The sequence below is a fragment of the Cyanistes caeruleus genome, chromosome 35, assembly GCF_971803275.1.
Source record: "Cyanistes caeruleus chromosome 35, bCyaCae1.hap1.1, whole genome shotgun sequence".
NCBI lineage: Eukaryota > Metazoa > Chordata > Aves > Passeriformes > Paridae > Cyanistes > Cyanistes caeruleus.
In genome coordinates, this window is record NC_141736.1 from 568,861 (window position 1) to 595,459 (window position 26,599).

The window sequence follows — 26,599 nt, forward strand, 5'->3', positions numbered from 1 at the left end:
CCCCCGAATTCCCCCAAAATTCCCTCAAATTCCCCCAAAATTCCCTCAAAACTCCCCCAAATTCCCAAAATTCCCCTCCCCAAAACCCCCAAATTCCCCTAAAATTCCCCCAAAAACCCCAAATTCCCAAAATTCCCCTCCCCAAAAACCCCAAATTCCCCCAAAATTCCCTCAAAACTCCCCCAAATTCCCCTAAAATTCCCCAAATCCCAAATTTCCCCTTCATTAATTCCCATATTCCCTATTAATAAATCCCATAATTCCTGTTAATTAATTCCACATTCCTTATTAATTAAATCAAATCATTCCCATTCATTAATTCCCATATTCCCTATTAATAAAACCCGTAATTCCTGTTAATTAATCCTGCATTCCCAATTAAATATTTCCCATTAATGAACCCATATTCTTAATTAATAAATCCCACAATTCCCATTAATTAAATCCCATCATTCCCATTAATTAAACCCCATATTCCCCATTAATAAATTTACTATTCCTTATTAATAAAACCCGTATTTCCTATTAATTAACCCCGTGTTTTCCTATTAATAAATCCCATTTTCCCATCAATTAAACCCAATTACTCCCCATTAATAAATCCAGCTCCACCCTATTAATAAATCCCATTTTCCTATTAAATAAATCCCCCAAAATTCCCAATTTTCAGCTTTTTTTTCCCTGTTTTAAGCTCTAAATCCCAAGAAAAAAAATATAAATAAATAAAATAAACAATCCCAAACCGGAATTTTCTCTTTTTTTCCAATTTATCCAAAATAAAACCCCAAAAAGAGGGAGAAAGAAAGACCCAGAATTCCCAAAAATTCCACTGGAGAGGGATTTATTTCTGCAGGAAAAGAGCCGGGGCTTTACAGCTTTTTTTTTTTATTATTTTTGGGAATTTTTGCACGGATCCAAGCTGGGATTTTTGGGATTTTCAGGATTTTTCCTGCTTTTCTTTTTTTCTCTTTTCCCACCCAACGGAAGCAAAAAAACGACAAAACCGAAAAATCTCGAAAAAAATAAAACCCCCAAAAAACCGTCCCAAATCCGACTTTTCTCACCCCAAACCGAAACCCCGCGGCCCCGGCAGGGCGGGAGAACGGAATTCCGCTGATTTTATCCTGATTTTTCCCGGGAATTCACCCCAAAAATCCGGTGGATATTTTTTTCTGGAAGTCCAAGCGACGGCGCCGGGAAATTCCCGGGATAATCCGGACGGACACCGGGAAGGGAAAGCCCGGGAGCTGCCTGAGGTTTGCTGTTAATTAATTAATGGGTTCAGGGTTAATTAATTAACGAAGGGCTTGAGTCGAGCGGAGCCTTCGGATCGGGGGCGGATTTTGGGGAGAAAAGGGCGGGAATGAGTTCAATAAACATGCACGGGGTGGGGGAGGGGCCTGGCCCGGCGGCGGGGCGGCGGCGGTGACGTCATCGGTGGCGTCATCATCGATGATGTCATTAGTGACATCATCAGTGTCATCGTCATTATCGGTGATGTCATTGGTGCAATTGTCATTGGTGATGTCATTTGGTGACATCATTGGTTTGTCATTAGTGACATCATCTGTGTTGTCATCATCAATGATGTCATCTGTGATGTCATCGGTGATGTCATCATCATCGGTGTCATTGTCGTCAGTGATGTCATCAGTGTCATCGTAATTGTCATTGGTATTATCATCATTGGCGTCATTGTCATCGGCGATGTCATTGGTGTCATCATCATCAGTGATGTCATTGGTGTCATTGTCATTGGTGACGTTATCAGCGTCATCATCATCATCAGTGATGTCATCGCTGCCATCATCATCGCTGTCATTGTCACTCATTGTCACCCTCACCATTGTTGGTCATGGTCATCGTTGGTCATGGTCATTGTCACTGGTCATCGTCATCATCACCCTCACCATTGTTGGTCATGGTCATCATTGGTCATGGTCATTGTCATCGTCATCATCATCCTCACCATGGTTGGTCATTGTCGCTGTCACCATCGTTGGTCATGGTCACTGTCGGCCATGGTCATCGTCATCCTCGCCATTGTTGTTCACCATCACTGGTCACTGTCGTGGTCGTTGTTGGTCATCGTTGTCCTCATCCTCACCATGGCTGGTCATGGTCATCATCATCATCATCATCATCAGTCATGGTCGTCGTTGGTCATGATCATCTTCATCCATGGCTGGTCATGGTCATCGTTGGCTACGGTCATCGTCATCCTCACCATCGTCGGTCATCGTCACCGTGGCCATTGTTGGTCATTGTTGGTCATCTTCATCCTCACCGTCGCTGGTCATGGTCATCATCCTCATCCTCACCATTGCCAGCCATCGTTGGTCATCTTCATCCTCACCGTCGCTGGTCATGGTCATCTTTGGCCATGGTCATCATCATCATCATCATCCTCACCATGGTTGCCCTTCGTTGGTCATCATCATCTTCACCATCATCGGTCACTGTCATTGTTGGTCATCGTCACCGTCACCACCGTTGGTCACCGTGGGCCATCCTCATCCTCACCATGGCTGGTCATGGTCATCATCACCATCCTCATCCTCACCATGGTTGGTCATGGTCATCATCACCATCACCATCCTCATCCTCACCATGGTTGGTCATGGTCATGATCACCATCCTCATCCTCACCATGGTTGGTCATGGTCATCACCACCATCCTCATCCTCACCATGGTTGGTCATGGTCATCATCATCATCATCCTCATCCTCACCATAGTTGGTCATGGTCATCATCACCATCCTCATCCTCACCATGGCTGGTCATGGTCATGATCACCATCCTCATCCTCACCATGGTTGGTCATGGTCATCATCATCACCATCCTCATCGTCACCATGGTTGCCCATCGTTGGTCATCGTCACCGCCGCCATCGTTGTCCATCCTCATCCTCACCATGGTTGGTCATCGTTGGTCATTGTCACCATCACCATGGTTGGCCATTGTTGGTCATTGTTGTCCATCCTCATCCTTACCACGGTTGGTCATGGTCATCTTTGGCCATGGTCATCATCATCCTCATCCTCACCATGGTTGCCCATCGTTGGTCATCGTCACCGCCGCCATCGTTGTCCATCCTCATCCTCACCACGGTTGGTCATCGTCACCGCTGCCATCGTTGTCCATCCTCACCGTCACCATCGTTGGTCATCGTCACCACCGCCATCGTTGTCCATCCTCATCGTCACCGTCGCCGTCACCACCGCGGCCGCCGCCCTCCCGGAGCCGGGAACGCCGGGAGCGCCAGGAGCCGGCTCCGGCCGCCCCGACATTCCCAAAAATCCGCGGGAATTCCCGGTTTTCCTGTCCCGGGGCCGAGCGGGAGGAGGACCCGGAATAACGGAGGAGCCGCGGGATCGGGATCTGGAGTTCGGGGTGGGGAATTCCACGGATTTCTGTGAATTCCCGAGGATTCCCGTGGAATTCCATGGATTTCTGTGAATTCCTGAGGATTCCCGTGGAATTCCATGGATTTCTGTGGATTCCCGAGGATTCCCGTGGAATTCCATGGATTTCTGTGAATTCCTGAGGATTCCCGTGGAATTCCATGGATTTCTGTGGATTCCCGAGGATTCCCGTGGAATTCCATGGATTTCTGTGGATTCCCGAGGATTCCCGTGGAATTCCATGGATTTCTGTGGATTCCCGAGGATTCCCGTGGAATTCCATGGATTTCTGTGGATTCCCGACGAATTCCATGGATTTCTGTGGATTCCCGAGGATTTCCGTGGATTCTGGTGACTTTCCCTGGATTTCTGCGGATTCCCGAGGATTTCCACGGATTCTTGAGGGTTTCCATGAATTTCCTGTGGATTCCTGAGGATTTCCATGGATTTTCGGGAATTTCCATGGATTCTTGGGGATTCCTGAGGATTCCTACAAATTCCCATGGATTCCTGAGGATTTCCTGGGGATTCCTGAGCATTTCCAAAGGTTCCCATGAATTCCTGGGAATTTCCATGGATTTCCATGGATTCCTGTGAACCTCCTTTGGATTCCCACAGATTCCTGAAGATTTCCATGGATTCCCAAGTATTCCCACGAATTCCTGGAAATTCCCACAGATTCCGACAAATTCCTGAGGATTCCCATAAATTCTCATGGATTCCCACGGATTCCCGAAAATTCCCACGGATTCCCACAAACTCCTCAGGATTCCCAGAAATTCCCGAGGATTCCCACAAATTCCTGAGGACTCCCCACAAATCCCTCCGGATTCCCACGAATTCCCGAAAATTCCTCAGGATTCCCACAAATTCCCCAAAATTCCCGAGGATTACCACAAATCCCTCAGGATTCCCGCGAATTCCCGAAAATTCCTGAGGACTCCCCACAAATCCCTCAGGATTCCCCGCGAATTCCCGAAAATTCCTCAGGATTCCCACGAATTCCTGAGGATTCCCATGAATCCCCACAAATCCCTCAGGATTCCCCGCGAATTCCTGGAAATTCCCGGGGATTCCCATGGATTCCCACGAATTCCTGAGGATTCCCCACAAATCCCTCAGGATTCCCCGCGAATTCCCGAAAATTCCTGAGGATTCCCATGGATTCCCATGAATTCCTGAGGATTCCCCACAAATTCTCATGGATTCCCCACAAATCCCCACAAATCCCTCAGGATTCCCCGCGAATTCCCCAAAATTCCCGAGGATTCCCACGAATTCTCATGGATTCCCAGAAATCCCTCAGGATTCCCCGCGAATTCCCGAAAATTCCTCAGGATTCCCATGGATTTCCCCGAATTCCTGAGGATTCCCCACAAATCCCTCAGGATTTCCCGCGAATTCCCGAAAATTCCTGAGGATTCCCATGGATTCCCATGAATTCCTGAGGATTCCCCACAAATTCTCATGGATTCCCCACAAATCCCCACAAATCCCTCAGGATTCCCCGCGAATTCCCGAAAATTCCCGAGGATTTCCCACAAATCCCTCAGGATTCCCGCGAATTCCCGAAAATTCCTGAGGACTCCCCACAAATCCCTCAGGATTCCCCGCGAATTCCCCAAAATTCCCGAGGATTCCCACGAATTCCTGAGGACTCCCCACCAATCCCTCAGGATTCCCCGCGAATTCCCGAAAATTCCTCAGGATTCCCACGAATTCCTGAGGATTCCCATGAATCCCCACAAATCCCTCAGGATTCCCCGCGAATTCCCAAAAATTCCCGAGGATTCCCACGAATTCTCATGGATTCCCAGAAATCCCTCAGGATTCCCCGCGAATTCCCGGCGATTCCCGGCGATTCCCGGGAATTCCGGGCTCCCCAAGGCACTTCACTCCGTGCGGAGGATGATGTGGATCCCGGATTCCGTGAACACGGGGCCGCTCATCTCGCCGGCCCTCAGCGCGAACGAGGCGTCCTCAAACGGCTTCTGCATCTGCCCTGCGGAAAACATTCCCAAAAAAACCCCAAACTTGGGATTTCCCGCCTTTTCCCGAATTAAATAAACCAGGATTTAATGTTGGGGGGGGGGTTGATTCCCGGGATTTGGATCCCAGTTGGAATTTTGGGGGATTTGGGGGTTTTTTTTTGGGATGAACCCCTTGGAATTGGGGTTTTTCAGGGATAAATCCACTGGGATTCATGGATTTGGGGATTTTTGGGATGAATCCCAGGGAATTGGGGATTTTTTGGGATGAATCCCAGGGATTTGGGGATTTTTTGGGATGAATCCCAGGGATTTGGGGATTTTTTGGGATGAATCCCAGGGATTTGGGGTTTTTTGGGATGAATCCCTGAGATTTGGGGTTTTTTGGGATGAATCCCTGGGAATTGGGGATTTTTGTGAATAAATCCCAGGATTTTGGGGATTTTTTGGGATGAATCCCAGGGATTTGGGGTTTTTTGGGATGAATCCCTGGGAATTGGGGATTTTTTGGGATGAATCCCTGGGATTTGGGGATTTTTTTGGGATGAATCCCTGAGATTTGGGGATTTTTTGGGATGAATCCCAGGGATTTGGGGTTTTTTGGGATGAATCCCTGAGATTTGGGGATTTTTTGGGATGAATCCCAGGGATTTGGGGTTTTTTGGGATGAATCCCTGGGATTTGGGGATTTTTTGGGATGAATCCCAGGGATTTGGGGATTTTTTGGGATGAATCCCTGAGATTTGGGGATTTTTTGGGATGAATCCCTGAGATTTGGGGATTTTTTGGGATGAATCCCAGGGATTTGGGGATTTTTTGGGATGAATCCCTGGGAATTGTGGATTTTTGTGAATAAATCCCAGGAATTTGGGGATTTTTTGGGATGAATCCCTGGGATTTGGGGATTTTTTGGGACGAATCCCTGGGATTTGGGGATTTTTTGGGATGAATCCCTCACCTCTCCCGAAAGCTCCCAGGTCCCCTCCGGCCTTGGCCGAGCTGCAGTCGCTGAACTGCGAAGCCAAAGACTCAAAATCCTCCTCTCCCGATTTTATCTTCTGGATGTAACCTGTAAAAATCCGGGAAAAATTCCCGACTCAGGGATCCTAAACCGCTCCAGAAATTCCCTGGATGCTGCAAATCCCACGGGAAAGGAGACAGAGCCCTGAAATATCCCCAAAAACCACCCCAAAAACAACATTCCTGTGGTTTTTTCCCAAAGAAAATCACAATTCCCACTTTTTTTCACCACTCCAAACCACCATTCCCAAATTTTTTTAAAAAAAACATAATTCCCACTTTTTTTTTCCCAAAAAAATCGCCATTCCCAAAGTTTTTTTTCCCCAAAAAAGCCAATTCAGGGAGCCTTTATCCCCCCAAAATGGGGAAATTTGGGAAAAGAACCTTCCAGGGAAGGAATTTTGGGAAATCCTGGAATTTGGGGCTGAATCCCTTGGAATTCCTGGAATTAATTCCCGGAATTCCGACTTTAAAGAACCTCCAGCTCGTATAGTCGTTAATTAATTAAATGGGAGAGAAATATCCGGATAAAACGGGATTAAACCAACGCCCCAACAATTCCAAACCCCTCAGAATTCCCAAAATTCCCGGAATTCCCGGGATTTAACCCCTGACTTGCCGTGGAGGAGCTCCAAACACACCAACATTCCCCATGGATATGAATCAATAATTAAAAATTATCCACAAGCACAAAATCCCAACAAAAAGCCCCCATCCCGGTGATCCCAAACCCTTGGAATTCCTGGAATTCCCATTCCCAGAATTCCTGGGATCTTTGGGATCCCCGTTTGTCGTGGAGGAGCTGCAGAGCACACAAAGATTCCCCGTGGATACGGATCAATAATTACAAATATCCATGAACATCCATCAAAAACCCGACAGAACCGCGCATCCCGAATCCCAAAATTCCCAAAATTCACGGAATTCCCGGGATTTAACCCCTGACTTGCCGTTGACGAGCTGCAGAACACACCAACATCACCCCTTGACACCATAAATCACAAATAAACACAAACACACCCCAAAAACCCGACAGAACCGCGCATCCCGAATCCCAAAATTCCCAAAATTCCCAGAATTCCCGGGATTTAACCCCTGACTTGCCGTTGACGAGCTGCAGAACACACCAGCATCACCCATTGACACCATAAATCACAAATAAACACAAACACACCCCAAAAACCCGACAGAACCGCGCATTCCGAATCCCAAAATTCCCAAAATTCCCGGGATTCCCGGGATTTAACCCCTGACTTGCCGTTGACGAGCTGCAGAACACACCAACATCACCCAACGATGTGTTGATACAGATCAATCAATCAATAATATCCATGAACATCCATCAAAAACCCGACAGAACCGCGCATCCCCGAATCCCAAAATTCCCAAGATTCCCGGAATTCCCGGGATTTAACCCCTGACTTGCCGTTGACGAGCTGCAGAACACACCAACATCACCCAACGATGTGTTGATACCGATCAATCAATCAATAATATCCATGAACATCCATCAAAAACCCAACAAAACCCTACATCCCGGAATCCCAAAATTCCCAAAATTCCCGGAATTCCCGGGATTTAACCCCTGACTTGCCGTTGACCAGCTGCAGAACACACCAACATCACCCAACGATGTGTTGATACCGATCAATCAATCAATAATATCCATGAACATCCATCAAAAACCCAACAGAACCGCGCATCCCGAATCCCAAAATTCCCAAGATTCCCGGAATTCCCGGGATTTAACCCCTGACTTGCCGTTGACCAGCTGCAGCGCCTCCTCCTTGGAGCGGGTGATGCGCTCCTGCCTCCAGCTGGACGGGCGCCGCGACTGCCGGTGCTTCACCAGGAGGTGAGAGCAGCGCACCCGGCCCGGCTCCGCCCGCGAGCCCCCGCTCGGCCGCTCCCATTGGCTGGCGTTCGTCAGGTGGTTGAAGTAGTAGACGCGGCCTGGGGGGTTATTGATTAATTATCGGTTATTGATCGGTGATTGGCAGCGAAAAAAATGGTTATTGGCACCAAAAAACAACGGAAAAGCACCCAAATTCACGCCATTGGTTCGTGTTTGTCAGGTGGTTGAAGTGGTACACGCAGCCTAGGAAGTATTGATCGGTTATTGATCGCTTATTGGTTGGTGATTGATAGCAAAAACCTGGTTATTAGCACCAAAAAACAACTGAAAAGTATCCAAATTCACGCCATTGGTTCGTGTTTGTCAGGTGGTTGAAGTGGTACACGCGACCTGGGGGGTTATTGATTAATTATCGGTTATTGATCGGTGATTGGCAGCGAAAAAAATGGTTATTGGCACCAAAAAACAACGGAAAAGCACCCAAATTCACGCCATTGGTTCGTGTTTGTCAGGTGGTTGAAGTGGTACACGCGACCTGGGGGGTTATTGATTAATTATTGGTTGTTGGTTGGTTATTGGTCGGTGATCGGTAGCAGAAAAATGGTTATGGGTAACGGAATCCAATTTAAAAGGCCCAAAATTGATCCCAGCAACTCGTGTTTGTCAGGTGGTTGAAGTGGTACATTTGTCCTGTAGAGACCCCTCCTCAAATTCCCCTCATGGAGGCGATGACCCCCTGAATCGGGGACCCCTCCTCAAATTCCCCTCACGGAATTGACGACACCCCCAAAATTCCCCTCACGGAGGCTCCCCCCCTTCTCTGAGGCAAAAACCCCCTCAGGGCCCCCCTGAATCGAGGACCCCTCCTCAAATTCCCCTCACGGAATTGACGATACCCCCAAAATTCCCCTCACGGAGGCTCCCCCCCTTCTCTGAGGCAAAAATCCCCTCAAAACCCCCCTGAATCGAGGACCCCTCCTCAAATTCCCCTCATGGAGGTGCCCCCACCCTTCTCTGAGGCGAAAACCGCCTCAGGACCCCGAATTGAGGACCCCTCCCCAAATTCCCCTCACGGAATTGATGACACCCCCAAAATTCCCCTCACGGAGGTGCCCCCCTTGTTAATTGGGGTGTCCCCCCTTCCCTGAGGCAAAAACCCCCTCAGACCCCCCTGAATTGAGGACCCCCTCCTCAAATTCCCCTCACGGAGGTGCCCCTCCTTTCACTGAGGCGAAAACCCCCTCAGGACCCCCCTCAATTCGCTGCCCTCCCCCTTAATTCGCTGCTCCCCCTCAAATTCCCCTCACGCATCACCCCGCCCCCCCCACGCCCCCTCATCCCTTCCAAAGCCTGACACCGCCACCCCCATCCCCCTTCCCCACCTCCCCCATCCCCGCCGCCCCTTCCCCGCGCCCCCTGCAGAGCCCCCCCGGTCACCCCCAGCCCTCAGGCCCTCACCGGAGCTGCGGCTCATGCGCTTCTCCCACCCCGCGGGCAGCTTCTCCTCCTCCGCCATCTTCCCTTCCCTCTGCCTGCCCACAGCGGCCCGCCCACAGCGGCGCGCCGAGGGGCGGGACAAACCCGCCCTTCTCGCGCTCCCATTGGCCACTTGGAACGCTGCTCCCTTCTCCGCGCAATTCTATTGGCGGAGCCGCCCGTCAATCATGAGCGCGGTGAAGCCGAATAGCGAGCGGGAGAGGAGGGACGGTGGCTGCGCTTGGGCAAACTTAACGGGAACGCAAAGCCACAGCGCCCCCTTCCCCGTGCCCGGTTATTGAGTCCCGGTCCCGGTCCCACCGGAGCCACGCAATAACCGGAGCCTCCAAAAGCAGCTTTGCTATCATGAAATTCAACGCTACAGAAAGAGAGCGGCCGGTTCAAAGCCTCAGCGTGGCGCCGGTTGGGTCACAGCCAGGATGGGAGAGAGAAAACCGGGCTTGGAGAGTATAACGGGGGACACCGGGAGAACCGGGGAGACTCTGAGGGGACGCGACAGCCGCTCCTCACCGTTTATCCCCGTCGTGGATCTCATCCGCAGCAGGACTCAGGACAACGCGGGGACAGGTTGGTGGATTTTGGGGAGGGGGGCGAAGGGTGCGAAGCCTCCCCCGGGAACTCCGGAGTCTTCCCGGGACCCCTCAGGGGCCTCCCGGTGCCTCCAGAACCCCCCCGGTACAACCTCATGGGGGGTTCTGAGGGGTCACTGGGGACAAGGGAGCTGGGAGGGGACGAAGGCGCCCAGAGCCACCCCAGTCCCGCCTTTTCCCCGCCTTTTTCCCGCCTTTTCCCCGCCCTTTCGTTCCCTCTTTTTCCCACCCTCACCTTTTTTCCCACCTTTTCATTCCCCTCAGACTTTTTCCCGCCCCTTCTTTCCCCTCAGACTTCTTTCCCCTCAGACTTTTTTCCCGCCCTTTTTTCCCGCCCTTTCCCCTGCCCCTCAGGGATGCGCCGCCATTTTGACCCCAAATCCTTTGGAATTTTGGCTGGAATTTGGCCCTGGTGACGAAACCCGCTGACATTCCCAGGTCTCCGTGCCCTCGGAATTGCGGGATTTGTTCCCAAATCCAAGGTTTTTTTGGCGTAATTCCAGATTTTTCCCATTTTCCCAGACCCGTTTCTTCCCGTTTTTTGAGGCGGCAGCTCCGGGATTTTGTGGGTTTGGTTTGGATTCGAAGGGAGGAGGAAAATCCATGAAAATTCCACAAAATTATTAAGAAAACCAGAAAATCCCTTGCAATCTAAAAATAACCCAGGAACAACCAAAAAATCCGTTAAAATCCTTTAAAATTCCACTAAAAATTTGTTAAAAATCCATCAAAACTCCACCAAAAATCCATGAAAATCACACAAAAATCCTTGGATGAGAGGCAAAAAAAAGCCCCACCCGGAATTCTCTGGGATTGGCCTCAATCCAAGCCCCAAAATTCCCAGGATCCGACCCCGAAAATTCCTCGGATTAAATTTTAACCCTCTGGAGGGGGAGGGGGAGCCGGAACATTCTCGGGATCGTTCCCGGATTTCTCTCGTGGTCATCGGCAGCTTCTCCGAGCAGGTGAGGAAATATTCCCAGGAATATCCTGGGCATCCCGAAAATCCCAGATCCCGAAAATCCCAGATCCTGAAAATTCCAGATCCCGAAAATCTGCATCTGGAAAATCCCAGATCCCGAAAATCCCAGATCCTGAAAATCCTAAATGTCCGGAAAATCCCAGATCCTGAAAATTCCAGATCCCGAAAATCTGCATCCTGAAAATCCCAGATCCTGAAAATCTTAAATGTCCCGAAAATCCAAATCCCAAAAATCCCAAATCCCAAAAATCCACATCCCAGAAGTCCCAAATATCCCGAAAATCCAAATCCCAAATATCCCGAAAATCCAAATCCTAGAAATCCCAAATCCCAAAAATCCTAAATATCCCAAAAATCCACATCCCAAATATCCCAAAAATCCCCAAAATCACCACCCCTCTCTCCCATCCCGGTTTTTTCCCGGTTTTTCCCGGTTTTCCCCTCTCTCCCATCCCGGTTTTCCCTCGGTTCATTCCCGACTTTTCCCGGTTTTCCTTCTCTCCCATCCCGGTCCCGTCCGGCTCCGTTCCCTCCGTTCATTCCCGGTTTTCCCTCCGTTCATTCCCGGTTTTCCCTCCGTTCATTCCCGGTTTTCCCTCCGTTCATTCCCGGTTTTCCCTCCTTTCATTCCCGGTTTTCCCTCCGTTCATTCCCGGTTTTCCCTCCGTTCATTCCCGGTTTTCCCTCCTTTCATTCCCGGTTTTCCCTCCGTTCATTCCCGGTTTTCCCCCCGTCTCATCCCAATTTTTCCCAATTTTCCCCCTCCTCTCCCATCCCAACTTTTCCCGATTTTTCCCTCCTCTCATCCCAACTTTTCCCAGATTTCCCCCCCTCCCATCCCAACTTTTCCCGGTTTTTCCCGCTTTTCCCATCCCGTTTTTTCCCGGTTTTTCCCTCTTTTCCCATCCCGATTTTTCCCAATTTTTTCCCGGTTTTTCCCTCTTCTCCCATCCCGATTTTTCCCGATTTTCCCCCCTCTCCCATCCCGATTTTTCCCGATTTTTCCCGCTTTTTCCCTCTTTTCCCATCCCGATTTTTCCCAATTTTTTCCTGGTTTTCCCCGCTTTTCCCATCCCGATTTTTCCCGTTTTTTCCCTCTTTTCCCATCCCAGTTTTTCCCGTTTTTTCCCGTTTTTTCCCTCTTTTCCCATCCCAGTTTTTCCCGCTTTTTCCCGCTTTTTCCCGCTTTTTCCCGCTTTTCCCGGCGTTTCCCCGCAGTCTCCGGGATGAAGCCGGAGGCGGCTCCGTCCTGCCTGGAGCACAAAACGCCGCTCCCAGAATTCGGTGAGTGCCCGGAATTCCCGGAAAAACCCCGGGAATTCCCTAAAAAAACCCCGGGAATTCCCAGAAATCCCCAATTTCCCGGATTTTCCCCCATTCCCGCCTCCCTTTTCCCATTTTTCCTCTTTATTCCCATTTTTTCCCAGCTCCAAACCTCTCCCTTTTCCCAATCCCAGATTTTTTAAGGCAGAATTCCCGGTTTTTTTAGGCAGAATTCCCGGATTTTTTAGGCAGAATTCCCGTTTTTTTTAGGCAGAATTCCTGGATTTTTTAGGCAGAATTCCCGTTTTTTTTAAGGCAGAATTCCTAGTTTTTTTTAAGGCAGAATTCCCAGATTTTTTTTAATTTTTATTTTTCCCAGGGGGATTTTTCCTGATCCCAAATTCCCAAAAAATTCCCAAAAAATTCAACCTCATTCCCTCTTTAAAAAAAACTCCTCGGGAATGGCATCAAAATCCATGGAAAAAAAAAAACCCGGGAATTTTCCTTTGGAATTTCGGGGCCCGAATGAATCCTGGGATGGGAATTCCAATTTAAATCCGGGATTTGGGGCTCCCCTGGTTTTTCCCGGGATTTTTGGGATCCAGGGCCGGATTTTTCCAGGGATTTGAGTGGAAAAAAACCCGGGAATGACCTCGGGATGAGGAGGAGGAGGAGGAGGAAGAGCTGCCAAAGAAAAATTGGAATTTTTCCCTCCCTCCCTTCCCTTTGAGGAGCGGCCAGAGATGAAAATCGGGATAAAAACGGGAAAAAAAATTCCCCAAAAAAATCCAGAACGGCCAAAAAACCTCAAACTCCCTTTTTTTTCCATGGAAAAAAATTCCCTGTGTCCCATCCCTGACCCCAGAAAAAATTCCCTGGAATTCCTTTGGATTTCTGGGAGCTCCCCATGGAATTTTCCACCCCCGATTTTCCCCTTTTTCCCCCAAATTTTCCCATTTTTCCCTGAATTTTCCACTTTTTCTCACAAATAATCCCATTTTTCCCTGAATTCTCCCAGCTTTTCCCCAAATTTTCCCATTTTTCCCCAATTTTCTCCCAAGTTTTCCCATTTTTCTCCCGGTTTTTCCCATTTTCCCCCAATTTCTCCCATTTTCCCCCCATTTCTCCCCCAAATTCCCATTTTTTCTCCCATTTTTAACCCATACTCTCCCATTTTTCCCCAAATTCCCTTTTTTTCTCCCATTTTTAACCCAAATTCCCATTTTTAACCTCATTTATTCCCATTTTTAACCCAAATTCCCATTTTTAACCCCATTTATTCCCATTTTTAACCCAAATTCCCATTTTTCTCCCATTTTTTCCCATTTTCCCCCCAAATTTTCCCAATTTTTCTCCAAATTTCCTCCTTTTTCCCCCATTTTTTCCCATTTTCCCCCCAAAATTCCCATTTATTCCCATTTATTCCCATTTATTCCCATTTTCCCTGGCAGGTTCTGTTATTCCCGAGCTCTGCTCTGGCTGCGGCTCCGTGATCCGGGATCGCTTCCTGCTCCCCAAACCCCCCAGAATTCCCATTTTTCCCCAGTTTTTCCCCATTTTTCCCCCATTTATTCCCATTTTTAACCCCATTTATTCCCATTTATTCCCATTTTTCCCATCAGGTTCCGTTATTCCTGAGCCCTGCTCCGGCTGTGGTTCCCTGATCCAGGACCGGTTCCTGCTCCCAGAATTCCCATTTATTCCCATTTATCCCCATTTTTAACCCATTTATTCCCATTTATTCCCATTTTTAACCCATTTATTCCCATTTATTCCCATTTTTAACCCATTTATTCCCATTTATTCCCATTTTTAACCCCATTTATTCCCATTTTTAACCCATTTATTCCCATTTATTCCCATCAGGTTCCGTTATTCCCCAGCCCTGCTCGGGCTGTGGTTCCCTGATCCGGGATCGGTTCCTGCTCCCATTTTTAACCCCATTTATTCCCATTTTTAACCCCATTTATTCCCATTTATTCCCCAGGTGGTTCCATTATTCCCCAGCCCTGCTCAGGCTGCGGTTCCCTGATCCGGGATCGTTTCCTGCTCCCAGAATTCCCATTTTTAACCCCATTTTTAACCCATTTATTCCCAGGTGGTTCCGTTATTCCCCAGCCCTGCTCGGGCTGTGGTTCCCTGATCCGGGATCGTTTCCTGCTCCCAGAATTCCCATTTTTAACCCCAGAATTCCCATTTTTAACCCCATTTTTAACCCGTTTTTCCCCATCAGGTTCTGTTTTTCCCCAGCCCTGCTCTGGCTGTGGTTCCCTGATCCGGGATCGGTTCCTGCTCCCAGAATTCCCATTTTTAACCCCATTTATTCCCATTTTTTTCCCCAGGTGGTTCCGTTATTCCCCAGCCCTGCTCTGGCTGCGGTTCCCTGATCCGGGACCGGTTCCTGCTCCCAGAATTCCCATTTTTAACCCCATTTTTAACCCGTTATTCCCCATCAGGTTCCGTTATTCCCCAGCCCTGCTCTGGCTGTGGTTCCCTGATCCGGGACCGGTTCCTGCTCCCATTTTTCCCCTGTTTTAACCCATTTTTAACCCGTTTTTCCCCAGGTGGTTCCGTTATTCCCCAGCCCTGCTCCAGCTGCGGTTCCCTGATCCGGGACCGGTTCCTGCTCCCAGAATTCCCATTTTTAACCCATTTTTAACCCGTTTATTCCCATTTATTCCCAGGTGGTTCTGTTTTTCCCGAGCCCTGCTCTGGCTGTGGTTCCCTGATCCGGGATCGTTTCCTGCTCCCATTTTTCCCCAGTTTTAACCCATTTTTAACCCATTTTTCCCCAGGTGGTTCCGTTATTCCCCAGCCCTGCTCCAGCTGCGGTTCCCTGATCCGGGACCGGTTCCTGCTCCCAGAATTCCCATTTTTAACCCATTTTTAACCCCATTTATTCCCATTTTTCCCCAGGTGGTTCCGTTATTCCCCAGCCCTGCTCTGGCTGTGGTTCCCTGATCCGGGATCGTTTCCTGCTCCCATTTTTAACCCCATCATTCCCATTTATTCCCAGGTGGTTCCGTTATTCCCCAGCCCTGCTCAGGCTGTGGTTCCCTGATCCGGGACCGGTTCCTGCTCCCATTTTTCCCCTGTTTTAACCCATTTTTAACCCATTTATTCCCATTTTTCCCCAGGTGGTTCTGTTTTTCCCCAGCCCTGCTCTGGCTGCGGTTCCCTGATCCGGGATCGTTTCCTGCTCCGCGTTAACGAGCGTTCCTGGCACCAGCGGTGCCTGCGCTGCTGCGCCTGCGGCCTCGTCCTGGCCGGGAATTCCTGCTTTTCCCGGGAATGTCGCCTCTACTGCCGCCACGACTACCTCAGGTCTGATTCCCTGGAATTATCCCTGATTTTCCCTGATTTTCCTGGAATTTTCCCTGATTTTTCTGGGATTTTCCCTGATTTTTCTGGGATTTTCCCTGATTTTCCCTGATTTTCCTGGGATTTTCCCTGATTTTTCTGGGATTTTCCCTGATTTTTCTGGGATTTTCCCTGATTATTCTGGGATTTTCCTGCTTTTCCCGGGAATGTCGCCTCTACTGCCGCCACGACTACCTCAGGTCTCATTGTTCTGCAGTTTCCCTGCGTTTCCTGGGCTTTTTCTGGAATTTTCCCTGATTTTTCTGGGATTTTCCATTATTTTCCCTGATTTTCCTGGAATTTCCCCTGATTTTCCTGGAATTTTCCTGGGATTTTCCCTGATTTTTCTGGGATTTTCCTGGTTTTTCTGGAATTTTCCCTGATTTCCCCTGATTTTTCTGGAGTTTTCCCTGATTTTTCCATGGAATTCCCTGGAGGATTTTCCCCCCAAAAACCCCAAATCCAGAGGGAATTTTTTATGGAATTTCAGGAAGTTTTTCCCATAAAATCCCCAAATCCAGAGGGGATTTTTATGGAATTTTCTTGTGTTTATTCCCATAAAATCCCCAAATCCAAAGGGAATTTTTATGGAATTTCAGGAAGTTTTTCCCCAAAAAACCCAAATCCAAAGGGGATTTTTATGGAATTTTCTTGTGTTTATTCCCATAAAATCCCCAAATCCAAAGGGAATTTTTATGGAATTTCAGGAAGTTTTTCCCCAAAAAACCCAAATCCAAAGGGAATTTTTTATGGAATTTTCTTGTGTTTTTCCCCCAAAAAACCCAAACCCAGAGGGGATTTTTTATGGAATTTTCCTGTGTTTTCCCCCATAAAAACCCCAAATCCAAAGGGGATTTTTTATGGAATTTTCTTGTGTTTTTTTCTGGAATTTCAGGAAGTTTTTCCATAAAAACCCCAAATCCAAAGGGGAATTTTTATGGAATTTTCTTGTGTTTTTTCCCATAAAACCCCCAACCCCAGAGTGGATTTTTCTGGAATTTTCCATGGAATTCTCCCCTTCCCGGGGCCCCTGGAGAAAAGGGAGGAAAACTCCCCTGGGCTCCCTTTGAAGTCGGAATTTCTGGGATTTCTGGGAATTTGGGAGGGATCCGAGCCCTTGGATCCGTTCCCAGCCTCCTCCTCCGCAATTTCCCGGGATGAATTCGCCTCCCGGAATTTTTCCCGGAATTTTTAAAGCTTTTTCCTGGAATTTTTGGGGGTTTTTTTTGGGATTTCATCCCCCAAATTCCCCCCCTGGATCGGGGAAATCCCGGGAATTCGGGATCAGGGCTTGGGGAATCCTCGGGAAAACCAAATTCCCACATTTTCCTCCAGGGTTTTTCCCAAATTCCCACATTTTCCCCCAGGTTTTTCCCAGTTTTTCCCAAATTCCCACATTTTCTCCCAGGGTTTTTTCCCAAATTCCCACATTTTCCCCTTTTTTTCCCAAATTCCTGCATTTTCTCCCATTTTTTTTCCTCTTTTTTCCCAAATTCCCACATTTTCCCCCAGGTTTTTCCCAGTTTTTCCCAAATTCCCACTTTTTCCCTCAGTTTTCCCCCAGTTTTTCCCAAATTCCCACATTTTCCCCCAGGTTTTTTTTCCCAAATTCCCACTTTTTATCCCACTTTTTCCCCTTTTTTTCCCAAATTCCCGCATTTTCTCCCATTTTTTTTTCCTCTATTTCCCAAATTCCCACTTTTTCCCCCCAAATTCCCATTTTTCCCTCCCAAAATCCCCGGATTTCCCCAAAAATCCCACTTTCCCCCCCAAAAATCCCATTTTATTCCCAGAAAATCCCAGATTTTCCCCTAAAACCCCCATTTTTCCCCGAAAAAATCCCATTTTTTCCCCCAAAATCCCATTTTTATCCCAAAAAACCCCATTTTATTCCCAAAAAATCCCATTTTTTCCCCCCAAATTCCCATTTTATCCCCAAAAAATCCCAAATTTTCTCAAAAAATTCCCATTTTTTCTCCGAAAATTCCCATTTTATTCCCAAAAATCCCATTTTATTCCCAAAAAATCCCATTTTTCCCCCAAAAAATCCCATTTTTTCCCCCAAAATTCCCATTTTTCCCCCCAAATTCCCATTTTTTTCCCAAAAAATCCCAATTTTCCCCTAAAAAACCCCATTTTTATCCCAAAAAATCCCATTTTCCTCCCTAAAAAATCCATTTTTTCCCCAAAATTCCCATTTTTCCCCCAAAAAATCCCATTTTTTCCCCCCAAAATCCCATTTTTTCTCTGAAAAATCCCATTTTATTCCCAAAAAATCCCATTTTATTCCCAAAAATCCCATTTTTATTCCTAAAAATCCCATTTTATTCCCAAAAATCCCATTTTCCTCCCTAAAAAATCCATTTTTCCCCTAAAAAATCCCAAATTTTCTCAAAAAAATCCCATTTTTTCCCCCAAAATTCCCATTTTTCCCCCCAAAATCCCGATTTTCCCCCCAGGCTGTTCCCTCGGCGCTGCAGCCGCTGCCGGGGGGCTCTGGGCGGCTCCGAGCGCGTCCAGAAGGTTCTGGAATTCCTTTTCCACCCGCGCTGCCCCCAAATCCCCCTTTTATCCCCCAAATTCCCATTTCTGACCCCCAAAATCCCCGGATTTCCCCAAAAATCCCAATTTTCCTCCCAAAAATCCCAATTTTATCCCAAAAATCCCAATTTTATTCCCAAAAATCCCATTTTATTCCCAAAAAATCCCATTTTATTCCCAAAAATCCCATTTTATTCCTAAAAATCCCATTTTTATCCCAAAAAATCCCACTTTATTCCCAAAAAATCCCATTTTTATCCAAAAAAATCCCATTTTATTCCTAAAAATCCCATTTTATTCCCAAAAAATCCCATTTTTCCCCCCAAAAATCCCATTTTTTCCCCCAAAATTCCATTTTCCCCCCAAAAATCCCAAATTTTCCCCTAAAACCCCCATTTTTTCTCCGAAAAATCCCATTTTCCTCCCTAAAAAATCCCATTTTTTCCCCAAAAATCCCATTTTTTTTCCCAAAATTCCCATTTTTTCTCCAAAAATTCCCATTTTTATCCCAAAAGTCCATTTTATTCCCAAAAAATCCCAATTTTCCCCTAAAAAACCCCATTTTTCACCCCAAAAATCCCATTTTTCCCCAAAAGATCTCATTTTTATCCCAAAAAATCCCATTTTTATCCCAAAAAATCCCATTTTATTCCCAAAAAACCCCATTTTTTCCCCAAAATTCCCATTTTTCCCCCAAAAAATCCCATTTTTTCTCCCAAAATCCCATTTTTATCCCCAAAAATCTCATTTTTTTCCCAAAAAATCCCATTTTTCCCCCAAAAAATCCCAAATTTTCTCCGAAAATTCCCATTTTTCCCCCCCAAATCCCCATTTTCCCCCCAGGCTGTTCCCTCGGCGCTGCAGCCGCTGCCGGGGGGCTCTGGGCGGCTCCGAGCGCGTCCAGAAGGTTCTGGAATTCCTTTTCCACCCGCGCTGCCTGCGCTGCTGCTGCTGCTCCCGGCGCCTCCGCAGCGGCGATCGCTTCGTGCTGCGCCACGGCCGCATCCTCTGCCCCCGGGAGCCGGAATTCCAGGGAAAACCAGGTCGGGAAACCCGGAATTCCCAAAAAAATCCCGGATTGGGGACGGGGGGGAGCGAGAATCCACAAAAAATGGGGGGAGGATCCCGGAAATCCTGGAATTTTGGGGTGGGAAAGGAGGAAAAATCCTGGAATTTTGGGGTGGGAAAGGAGCCTAAACCCAGTGAAATCCCGGAATTCCTGGAAATCCTGGAATTTTGGGGTGGGAAAGGAGGAAAAATCCTGGAATTTTGGGGTGGAAAAGGAGTTTAAACCTCATCCCAGTCCCAGAAATCCCGGAATTCTGGGAATTTTGGGATGGAAAAGGAGATGAAATTCAGTGAAAACCCAGAAATTGTGGAATTTTGGGGTGGGAAAGGAGTTTAAACCTCATCCCAGTCCCAGAAATCCCAGAATTCCTGGAATTTTGGGATGGAAAAGGAGGAAATATCGGTGGAATTGTGGAATTTTGGGATGGTTTGGGATGGAAAAGGAGCCGAAACCCAGTGAAATCCTGGAATTCCTGGAATTTTGGGATGGAAAAGGAGCTGAAACCTCATCCCAAAATTCCCACCCCACGGGAAAATTCCCAATCCCAGCCGGAATCATTTGGGAATTCCGAGGTGGAAATTCCCCAAAATCCCCCGGAAATCCCAAATTTTCCGGAGATTCCTTCCCAAAAAATTCCCAAAAATCCCCAAAAATTCCCCAAAAATTCCTCAAAATCCCCCAAAATTCCCCAAAATTCCCCAGAATTCATCAAAATTCCCCAAAATTCCCCAAAATTCCTCAAAATTCCTCAAAATTCCCCAAAATTCCCCAAAATTCCTCAAAATTCCTCAAAATTCCTCAAAATCCCCCAAAATTCCTCAAAATTCCCCAAAATTCCCCAAAATTCCTCAAAATTCCTCAAAATTCCCCCAAATCCCCCAAAATTCCTCAAAATTCCCCAAAATTCCTCAAAATTCCCCAAAATCCCCCAAATTCCCCAAATTCCCGGCTCAGGGAATGGTTTCCCCTCCCCCACCCCCGGAATTCCCGTTTTTCCGGCGGCAGCTCGGAGCGAGGAGGAGGAGGAGGATCCCCGGGATCCCCGGAATTCCCGGAATTCCCGGAATTCCCGGGATTTTCCCAAACGCTCCAAGAGGCCCCGGACGGTTCTGAGCTGGCAGCAGCGCCGGGCGTTCCGGGAATCCTTCGGGATCTGCGCCAAACCCTGCCGGAAGGTGCCGGAACGGCGGGAACGGGAATGGCGGGAACGGGAATGGCGGGAATGGGAATGGGATCAGGAATGGGATTGGGAATGGGATTGGGAATGGGAGCGGGAATGGGAGCGGGAATGTTGGGAATGGGATCGGGAATGGGATCAGGAACGGGAGCGGGAATGGGATCGGGAATGGGATTGGGAATGGCGGGAATGGGATCGGGAATGGGAGCAGGAATGGCGGGAATGGCGTTGGGAATGGCGGGAACGGGAATGGGATCAGGAATGGGATCAGGAATGGGATTGGGAATGGGATCGGGAATGGGATTGGGAATGGGATTGGGAATGGGATCGGGAATGGGATCAGGAATGGGATCAGGAATGGGAGCGGGAATGGGATTGGGAATGGGATCGGGAATGGGATCAGGAATGGGAGCGGGAATGGGATTGGGAATGGGATCGGGAATGTTGGGAATGGCGGGAATGGGATCGGGAATGGCGGGAACGGGAGCGGGAATGGGATCAGGAATGGGATCAGGAATGGGATCAGGAATGGGATCGGGAATGGGATCAGGAATGGGACCGGGATCGGGAATGGGATCGGGAATGGGAACGGGAATGGGATCGGGAATGGGACCGGGATCGGGAATGGGATCGGGAATGGGATCGGGAATGGGATCGGGAATGGGAGTGGGAATGGGGTCAGGAATGGGATCGGGAATGGGATCAGGAATGGGATCGGGAATGGGATCGGGAATGGGATCGGGAATGGGATCGGGAATGGGATCGGGAATGGGAGTGGGAATGGGGTCAGGAATGGGATCGGGAATGGGATCAGGAATGTTGGGAATGGGATCAGGAATGGGATCAGGAATGGGATCGGGAATGTTGGGAATGTCGGGATTCTGGGATCGGGAATGTCGGGATTCTGGGATCGGGAATGTCGGGATTCTGGGATTGGGAATGTTGGGAATGTCGGGAATGGCGGGAATGTCGGGATTCTGGGATCGGGAATGTCGGGAATGTCGGGATTCTGGGATTGGGAATGTCGGGATTCTGGGATCGGGAATGTCGGGAATGTCGGGATTCTGGGATTGGGAATGTCGGGATTCTGGGATTGGGAATGTCGGGAATGTCAGGATTCTGGGATTGGGAATGTCGGGATTCTGGGATTGGGATTGGGGTTTTGGGGTTGGGGTTGGGATCAGGATTGGGATCCTGGGATTGGAATCCTGGGGTTGGGATGGGATCAATGGGATCGGGATCGGGATCGGGATTGGGATCGATGGGATCGGGACTGGGATTGATGGGATCAATGGGATCGGGACTGGGATCGATGGGATCAATGGGATCAATGGGATCGGGACTGGGATCGGGACTGGGATTGATGGGATCAATGGGACTGGGATCAATGGGATCAATGGGATCGGGATTGATGGGATCAATGGGATCAATGGGATCAATGGGATCAATGGGATCGGGACTGGGATCGGGACTGGGATTGATGGAATCAATGGGACTGGGATCAATGGGATCAATGGGATCAATGGGATCAATGGGATCGGGACTGGGATTGATGGGATCAATGGGATTGGGACTGGAATCCTGGGATTGGGATGGGATCAATGGGATTGGGATTGATGGGATCAATGGGATTGGGACTGGGATTGATGGGATCAATGGGATCGGGACTGGGATGGGATCAATGGGATCGGGACTGGGATGGGATCAATGGGATCGGGACTGGGATTGATGGGATCAATGGGATTGGGATTGATGGGATCAATGGGATTGAGATTGATGGGATCAATGGGATCGGGACTGGGATTGATGGGATCAATGGGATTGGGATTGATGGGATCAATGGGATTGGGATGGGATTGATGGGATCAATGGGATCGGGACTGGGATTGATGGGATCAATGGGACTGGGATCAATGGGATCAATGGGACTGGGATCAATGGGATCAATGGGACTGGGATCAATGGGATCAATGGGATCGGGATTGATGGGATCAATGGGATCGGGACTGGAATCCTGGGATTGGGATTCCGGGATGGGATTTTGGGATCGGGGCTGGGATTCCATCCCCATTCCCGGATCCTTCCATCCCAAATTCCCGAATTCCCGGGATTTCCCCTCCCCATTCCCAAATCCCCAGGAATTCCTGGGATTTCCCCTCCCCACTCCCGAATTCCTGGAATTCCCAGGATTTCCCCTCCCCATTCCCGGCATTCCCTGAATTCCCTGAATTCCTGAATTCCCTGAATTCCCGAATTCCCGCCATTCCCAAATTCCCGCCATTCCCGAATTCCCGCCATTCCCAGGTGCGGGAGTCGCTGGCGGCCCAGACGGGGCTGACGGTTCGAGTGGTCCAGGTCTGGTTCCAGAACCAACGAGCCAAGGTGGGAATTCCCAGAATTCCCGGAATTCCCAGAATTCCTGGGGTTTTTCCCAGAATTCCCGGGATTTTCCCGGGGTTTTCCCGGGGTTTTCCCAGGATTTTCCCGGAATTCCCGGGGTATTCCCGGGATTCTCCCGGGGTTTCTCCCGGGGTTTTCCCGGGTTTTTCCCAGGATTTTTCCGGGGTTTTTCCGGGGTTTTTCCCGGAATTCCCGGGGTTTCTCCCGGGGTTTCTCCTGGGATTTTCCCGGGGTTTTCCCAGGATTTTCCCGGGTTTTTCCCGGGGTTTTTCCGGGGTTTTTCCGGGGTTTTCCCGGGGTTTTCCTGGGATTTTCCCGGGTTTTTCCCAGGTTTCTCCCGGGGTTTTTCCGGGGTTTTTCCCGGTATTCCCGGGATTTTTCCGGGGTTTTTCCGGGATTTTTCCCGGGGTTTTCCTGGGATTTTCCCGGGGTTTTCCCGAGGTTTTCCCGGGATTTTCCCGGTTTTCCCGCGGCAGGTGAAGAAGCTCGCCCGCCGGCAGCAGCAGGAGCAGCTCGGGAATTCCAGAGGGGAAATTGCAGAGGGGAGGAGAGGCCGGGATCGGGATGGGGAAGGTCGGGAATGGCGGGAAAATTGGGAATGGCGGGAAAATTGGGAATGGCGGGAAAATTGGGAATGGGGAAATTGGGAATTGGGGAAATTGGGGAAATTGGGAAATTTGGGATGGGAAAATTGGGAAAATTGGGAATTAGGAAAATTGGGGAATTGGGGAAATTGGGAATTGGGGAAATTGGGAATTAGGAAAATTGGGAATTGGGGATTGGCGGGAAAATTGGGAAATTGGGAAAATTTGGAATTGGGAATTGGGGAAATTGGGGAAATTGGGAAAATTGGGAATGGGGAAAATTGGGAATGGGGAAAATTGGGAATTGGGAGGGGTTTGGGAATGTGGAAAATGGGAATTGGGGAATGGGGAAAACTGGGAATGAGGAACTGGGAATTGGGGATGGGGAAATCGGGAATGGGGGTGGGAAAAGGGGAAATTGGGAATGGGGAAATAATTGGGAATTGGGAACGGGGAAAACTGGGAATGGGGATGGGATTTGGGAATGGGGAAATTGGGAAAAGGGGATGGAAAACCGGGAATGGGAAATTGGGAATTGGGAAAATGGGAATGGCAAACTGGGAATGGGGAAATAATCGGGAATGGGGGATGGGAAACCGGGAATGGGGATGGGAAACCGGGAATGGGGATGGGAAACCGGGAATGGGGGATGGGAAATTGGGAATGGGGGATGGAAAACTGGGAATGCCGAGGCCCCATCCCGGTTTTTCCCCCTCCCCCAATTCCCTTTTCCCGAGGTTTTTTCCGCCTTTTCCCAGGCTCGGGAATTTTCCAGGAGCCTCCCAGGGACGCTCCGGGATCCAGCGAGAATTCCCGGCGGGCGAACCTCGGGAATGCCGGAATTCCCGGAATTCCAGAGCCCGGGAATGGCCGGGAGCGGCTCCAGCTCGGAATTCCCGGAATTCCAGAGTTTGGGAATGGCCGGGAGCGGCTCCAGCCCGGAATTCCTGGAATTCCTGAGCCCGGGAATGCCCTGGAGCAACTCTATCCTGGAATTCCGGAGTTTGGGAATCCCCGGGAGCAGCTCCATCCCGGAATTCCGGGAATTCCAGAGTTTGGGAATGGCTGGGAGCAGCTCCATCCCGGAATTCCGGAGTTTGGGAATGGCCTGGAGCGCCCCTATCCTGGAATTCCTGGAATTCTGGAGTCCAGGAATGGCTGGGAGCGGCTCCAGCCCGGAATTCCCGGAATTCCGGAGCCCAGGAATGCCCTGGAGCAGCTCAATCCCGGAATTCCGGGAATTCCAGAGTTTGGGAATGGCCTGGAGCGCCCCTATCCCGGAATTCCCGGAATTCTGGAGTCTGGGAATGTCTGGGAGCGCCCCTATCCCGGAATTCCGGAGTTTGGGAATCCCCTGGAGCGGCTCCATCCCGGCATTCCCGGAATTCCAGAGTTTGGGAATGGCTGGGAGCGGCTCAATCCCGGAATTCCCGGAATTCCAGAGCCCGGGAATCCCCTGGAGTGCCCCTATCCCAGAATTCTGGAGTTTGGGAATCCCCTGGAGCAGCTCCAGCCCGGAATTCCCGGAATTCCTGAGCCCGGGAATGCCCTGGAGCGCCCCTATCCCAGAATTCCGGGAATTCCAGAGCCCGGGAATTCCCTGGAGCGCCTGTGCTCCATGCACAGCTCCGACTTCACCTCCTGACAGCCCGGGAACGCCGGAATTCCCAGAAATCCCCGGAATCCTGGGAATTCCAGTCCCAGGAATCCCAAAAAATCCCAGAAATCCCCAAATTCCCAATCCCAGGAATCCCAAAAATCCCAAAAATTCCCAATCCCAGGAACCCCAAAAATTCCAATCCTGGAATTCCCAGAAATCCCAAAATTCCCAATCCTGGGAAATCCCAGAAATCCCAAAATTCCCAATCCCAAAAATCCAGAAATTCCCAATCCCAGGAATCCCAGAAATCCCAAAATCCCAATCCTGGGAAATTCTGGGAATCCCAATCCAGGGAATTCTCTGAAATTCCAATCCCAAAATTCCCAGAAATCCCAAAAAATCCCAGAAATCCCAAAATTCCCAATCCCAGAAATCCCCAAAATTCCCAATCCTGGAATTCCCAGAATTTCCAGTCCCAGAATTCCCAGAAATCCCAAAATTCCCAATCCCAGAATTCCCAAACACCGGGATCGGCCGGAATTTGGGATTTTCCCCCTTTTCCCGATTTTTTTTGGGAATTTTCTGGAGGATTTGAAATAAAATCCCAGGAAAAAAATAAAAATTAAAATTAAAATAAAATAAATGGGGAAAGTTTTGGGAATTTTTTTTGGGGGGGTGGGGTTGGAATTCCCGGGAATTTTGGGGGCATTTTGGAGGGAAAATTGGGAATAAAAAGGGGGAAAAATTTGGGAAAAAAGGAGGGAAAATTTGGAATAAAAAGAGAAAAAATTGGGAAAAAAAGGAGAGAAAATTTGGAATAAATTTGGGAAAAAATGAGGGAAAAATTGGGAATAAAAAGGGGGAAAAATTTGGGAAAAAAGAGGGAAAATTTGGGAATAAAAAGAGGGAAAATTTGGAATAAAAAAGAGGAAAAATTTGGGAAAAAAGGGAAAATTTGGGAATAAAAAGAGGGAAAATGGGGAAAAAAAGGAGAGAAAATTTGGAATAAATTTGGGAAAAAAGGAGGAAAAAATTGGAATAAAAAAGAGAAAAATTTGGGAAAAAGGAGGGGAAAATTTGGGAATAAAAAGAGGGAAAATTTGGGAAAAAAGGAGAAAAAAATTGGGAAAAAAAGGAGAGAAAATTTGGAATAAAAAAGAGGAAAAATTTGGGAAAAAAGGGAAAATTTGGGAATAAAAAGAGGGAAAATGGGGAAAAAATGAGAAAAATTTGGGAAAAAAAGGAGGAAAAAATTGGGAATAAATTT

At 48.6% G+C, this 26,599-nt stretch overlaps 2 protein-coding genes across 12 annotated transcripts; one reads left to right on the plus strand and one right to left on the minus strand.

The window, feature by feature from the left end:
• Positions 1–824: 824 nt before the first annotated feature.
• PIN1 (peptidylprolyl cis/trans isomerase, NIMA-interacting 1) lies at positions 825–10,537 on the minus strand. Of its 2 annotated transcripts, none has more exons than XM_086871505.1 (6): positions 10,277–10,537; positions 8,176–8,367; positions 6,353–6,463; positions 5,051–5,408; positions 1,905–4,707; positions 825–1,839 (listed from the first exon to the last, which is right to left on the minus strand). In XM_086871505.1, exons 1-4 carry the CDS (start codon positions 10,299–10,301, stop codon positions 5,299–5,301), a joined length of 438 nt encoding a protein of 145 aa, XP_086727631.1. In that variant the 5' UTR covers positions 10,302–10,537; the 3' UTR covers positions 825–1,839; positions 1,905–4,707; positions 5,051–5,298. The 2 variants fall into 2 exon arrangements, with proteins under 2 accessions (XP_086727631.1, XP_086727630.1); XM_086871504.1 differs by lacking the exon at positions 10,277–10,537 and adding an exon at positions 9,728–9,956.
• On the plus strand, positions 9,930–25,975 carry LOC111922665 (uncharacterized). 10 transcript variants are annotated; one of them, XM_086871497.1, is made up of 10 exons: positions 10,010–10,333; positions 12,557–12,622; positions 15,739–15,925; positions 19,346–19,545; positions 20,577–20,746; positions 23,053–23,130; positions 23,625–23,721; positions 24,491–24,734; positions 24,785–25,193; positions 25,288–25,975. In XM_086871497.1, the coding sequence occupies exons 1-10, from the start codon at positions 10,186–10,188 to the stop codon at positions 25,375–25,377; spliced, it is 1,689 nt and encodes a 562-aa protein (XP_086727623.1). In that variant the 5' UTR covers positions 10,010–10,185; the 3' UTR covers positions 25,378–25,975. The 10 variants fall into 10 exon arrangements, with proteins under 10 accessions (XP_086727626.1, XP_086727622.1, XP_086727620.1 ...); XM_086871501.1 differs by lacking the exon at positions 10,010–10,333 and adding an exon at positions 10,538–11,321; XM_086871500.1 differs by lacking the exon at positions 12,557–12,622 and having other exon boundaries at positions 9,930–10,333.
• Positions 25,976–26,599: the final 624 nt, after the last annotated feature.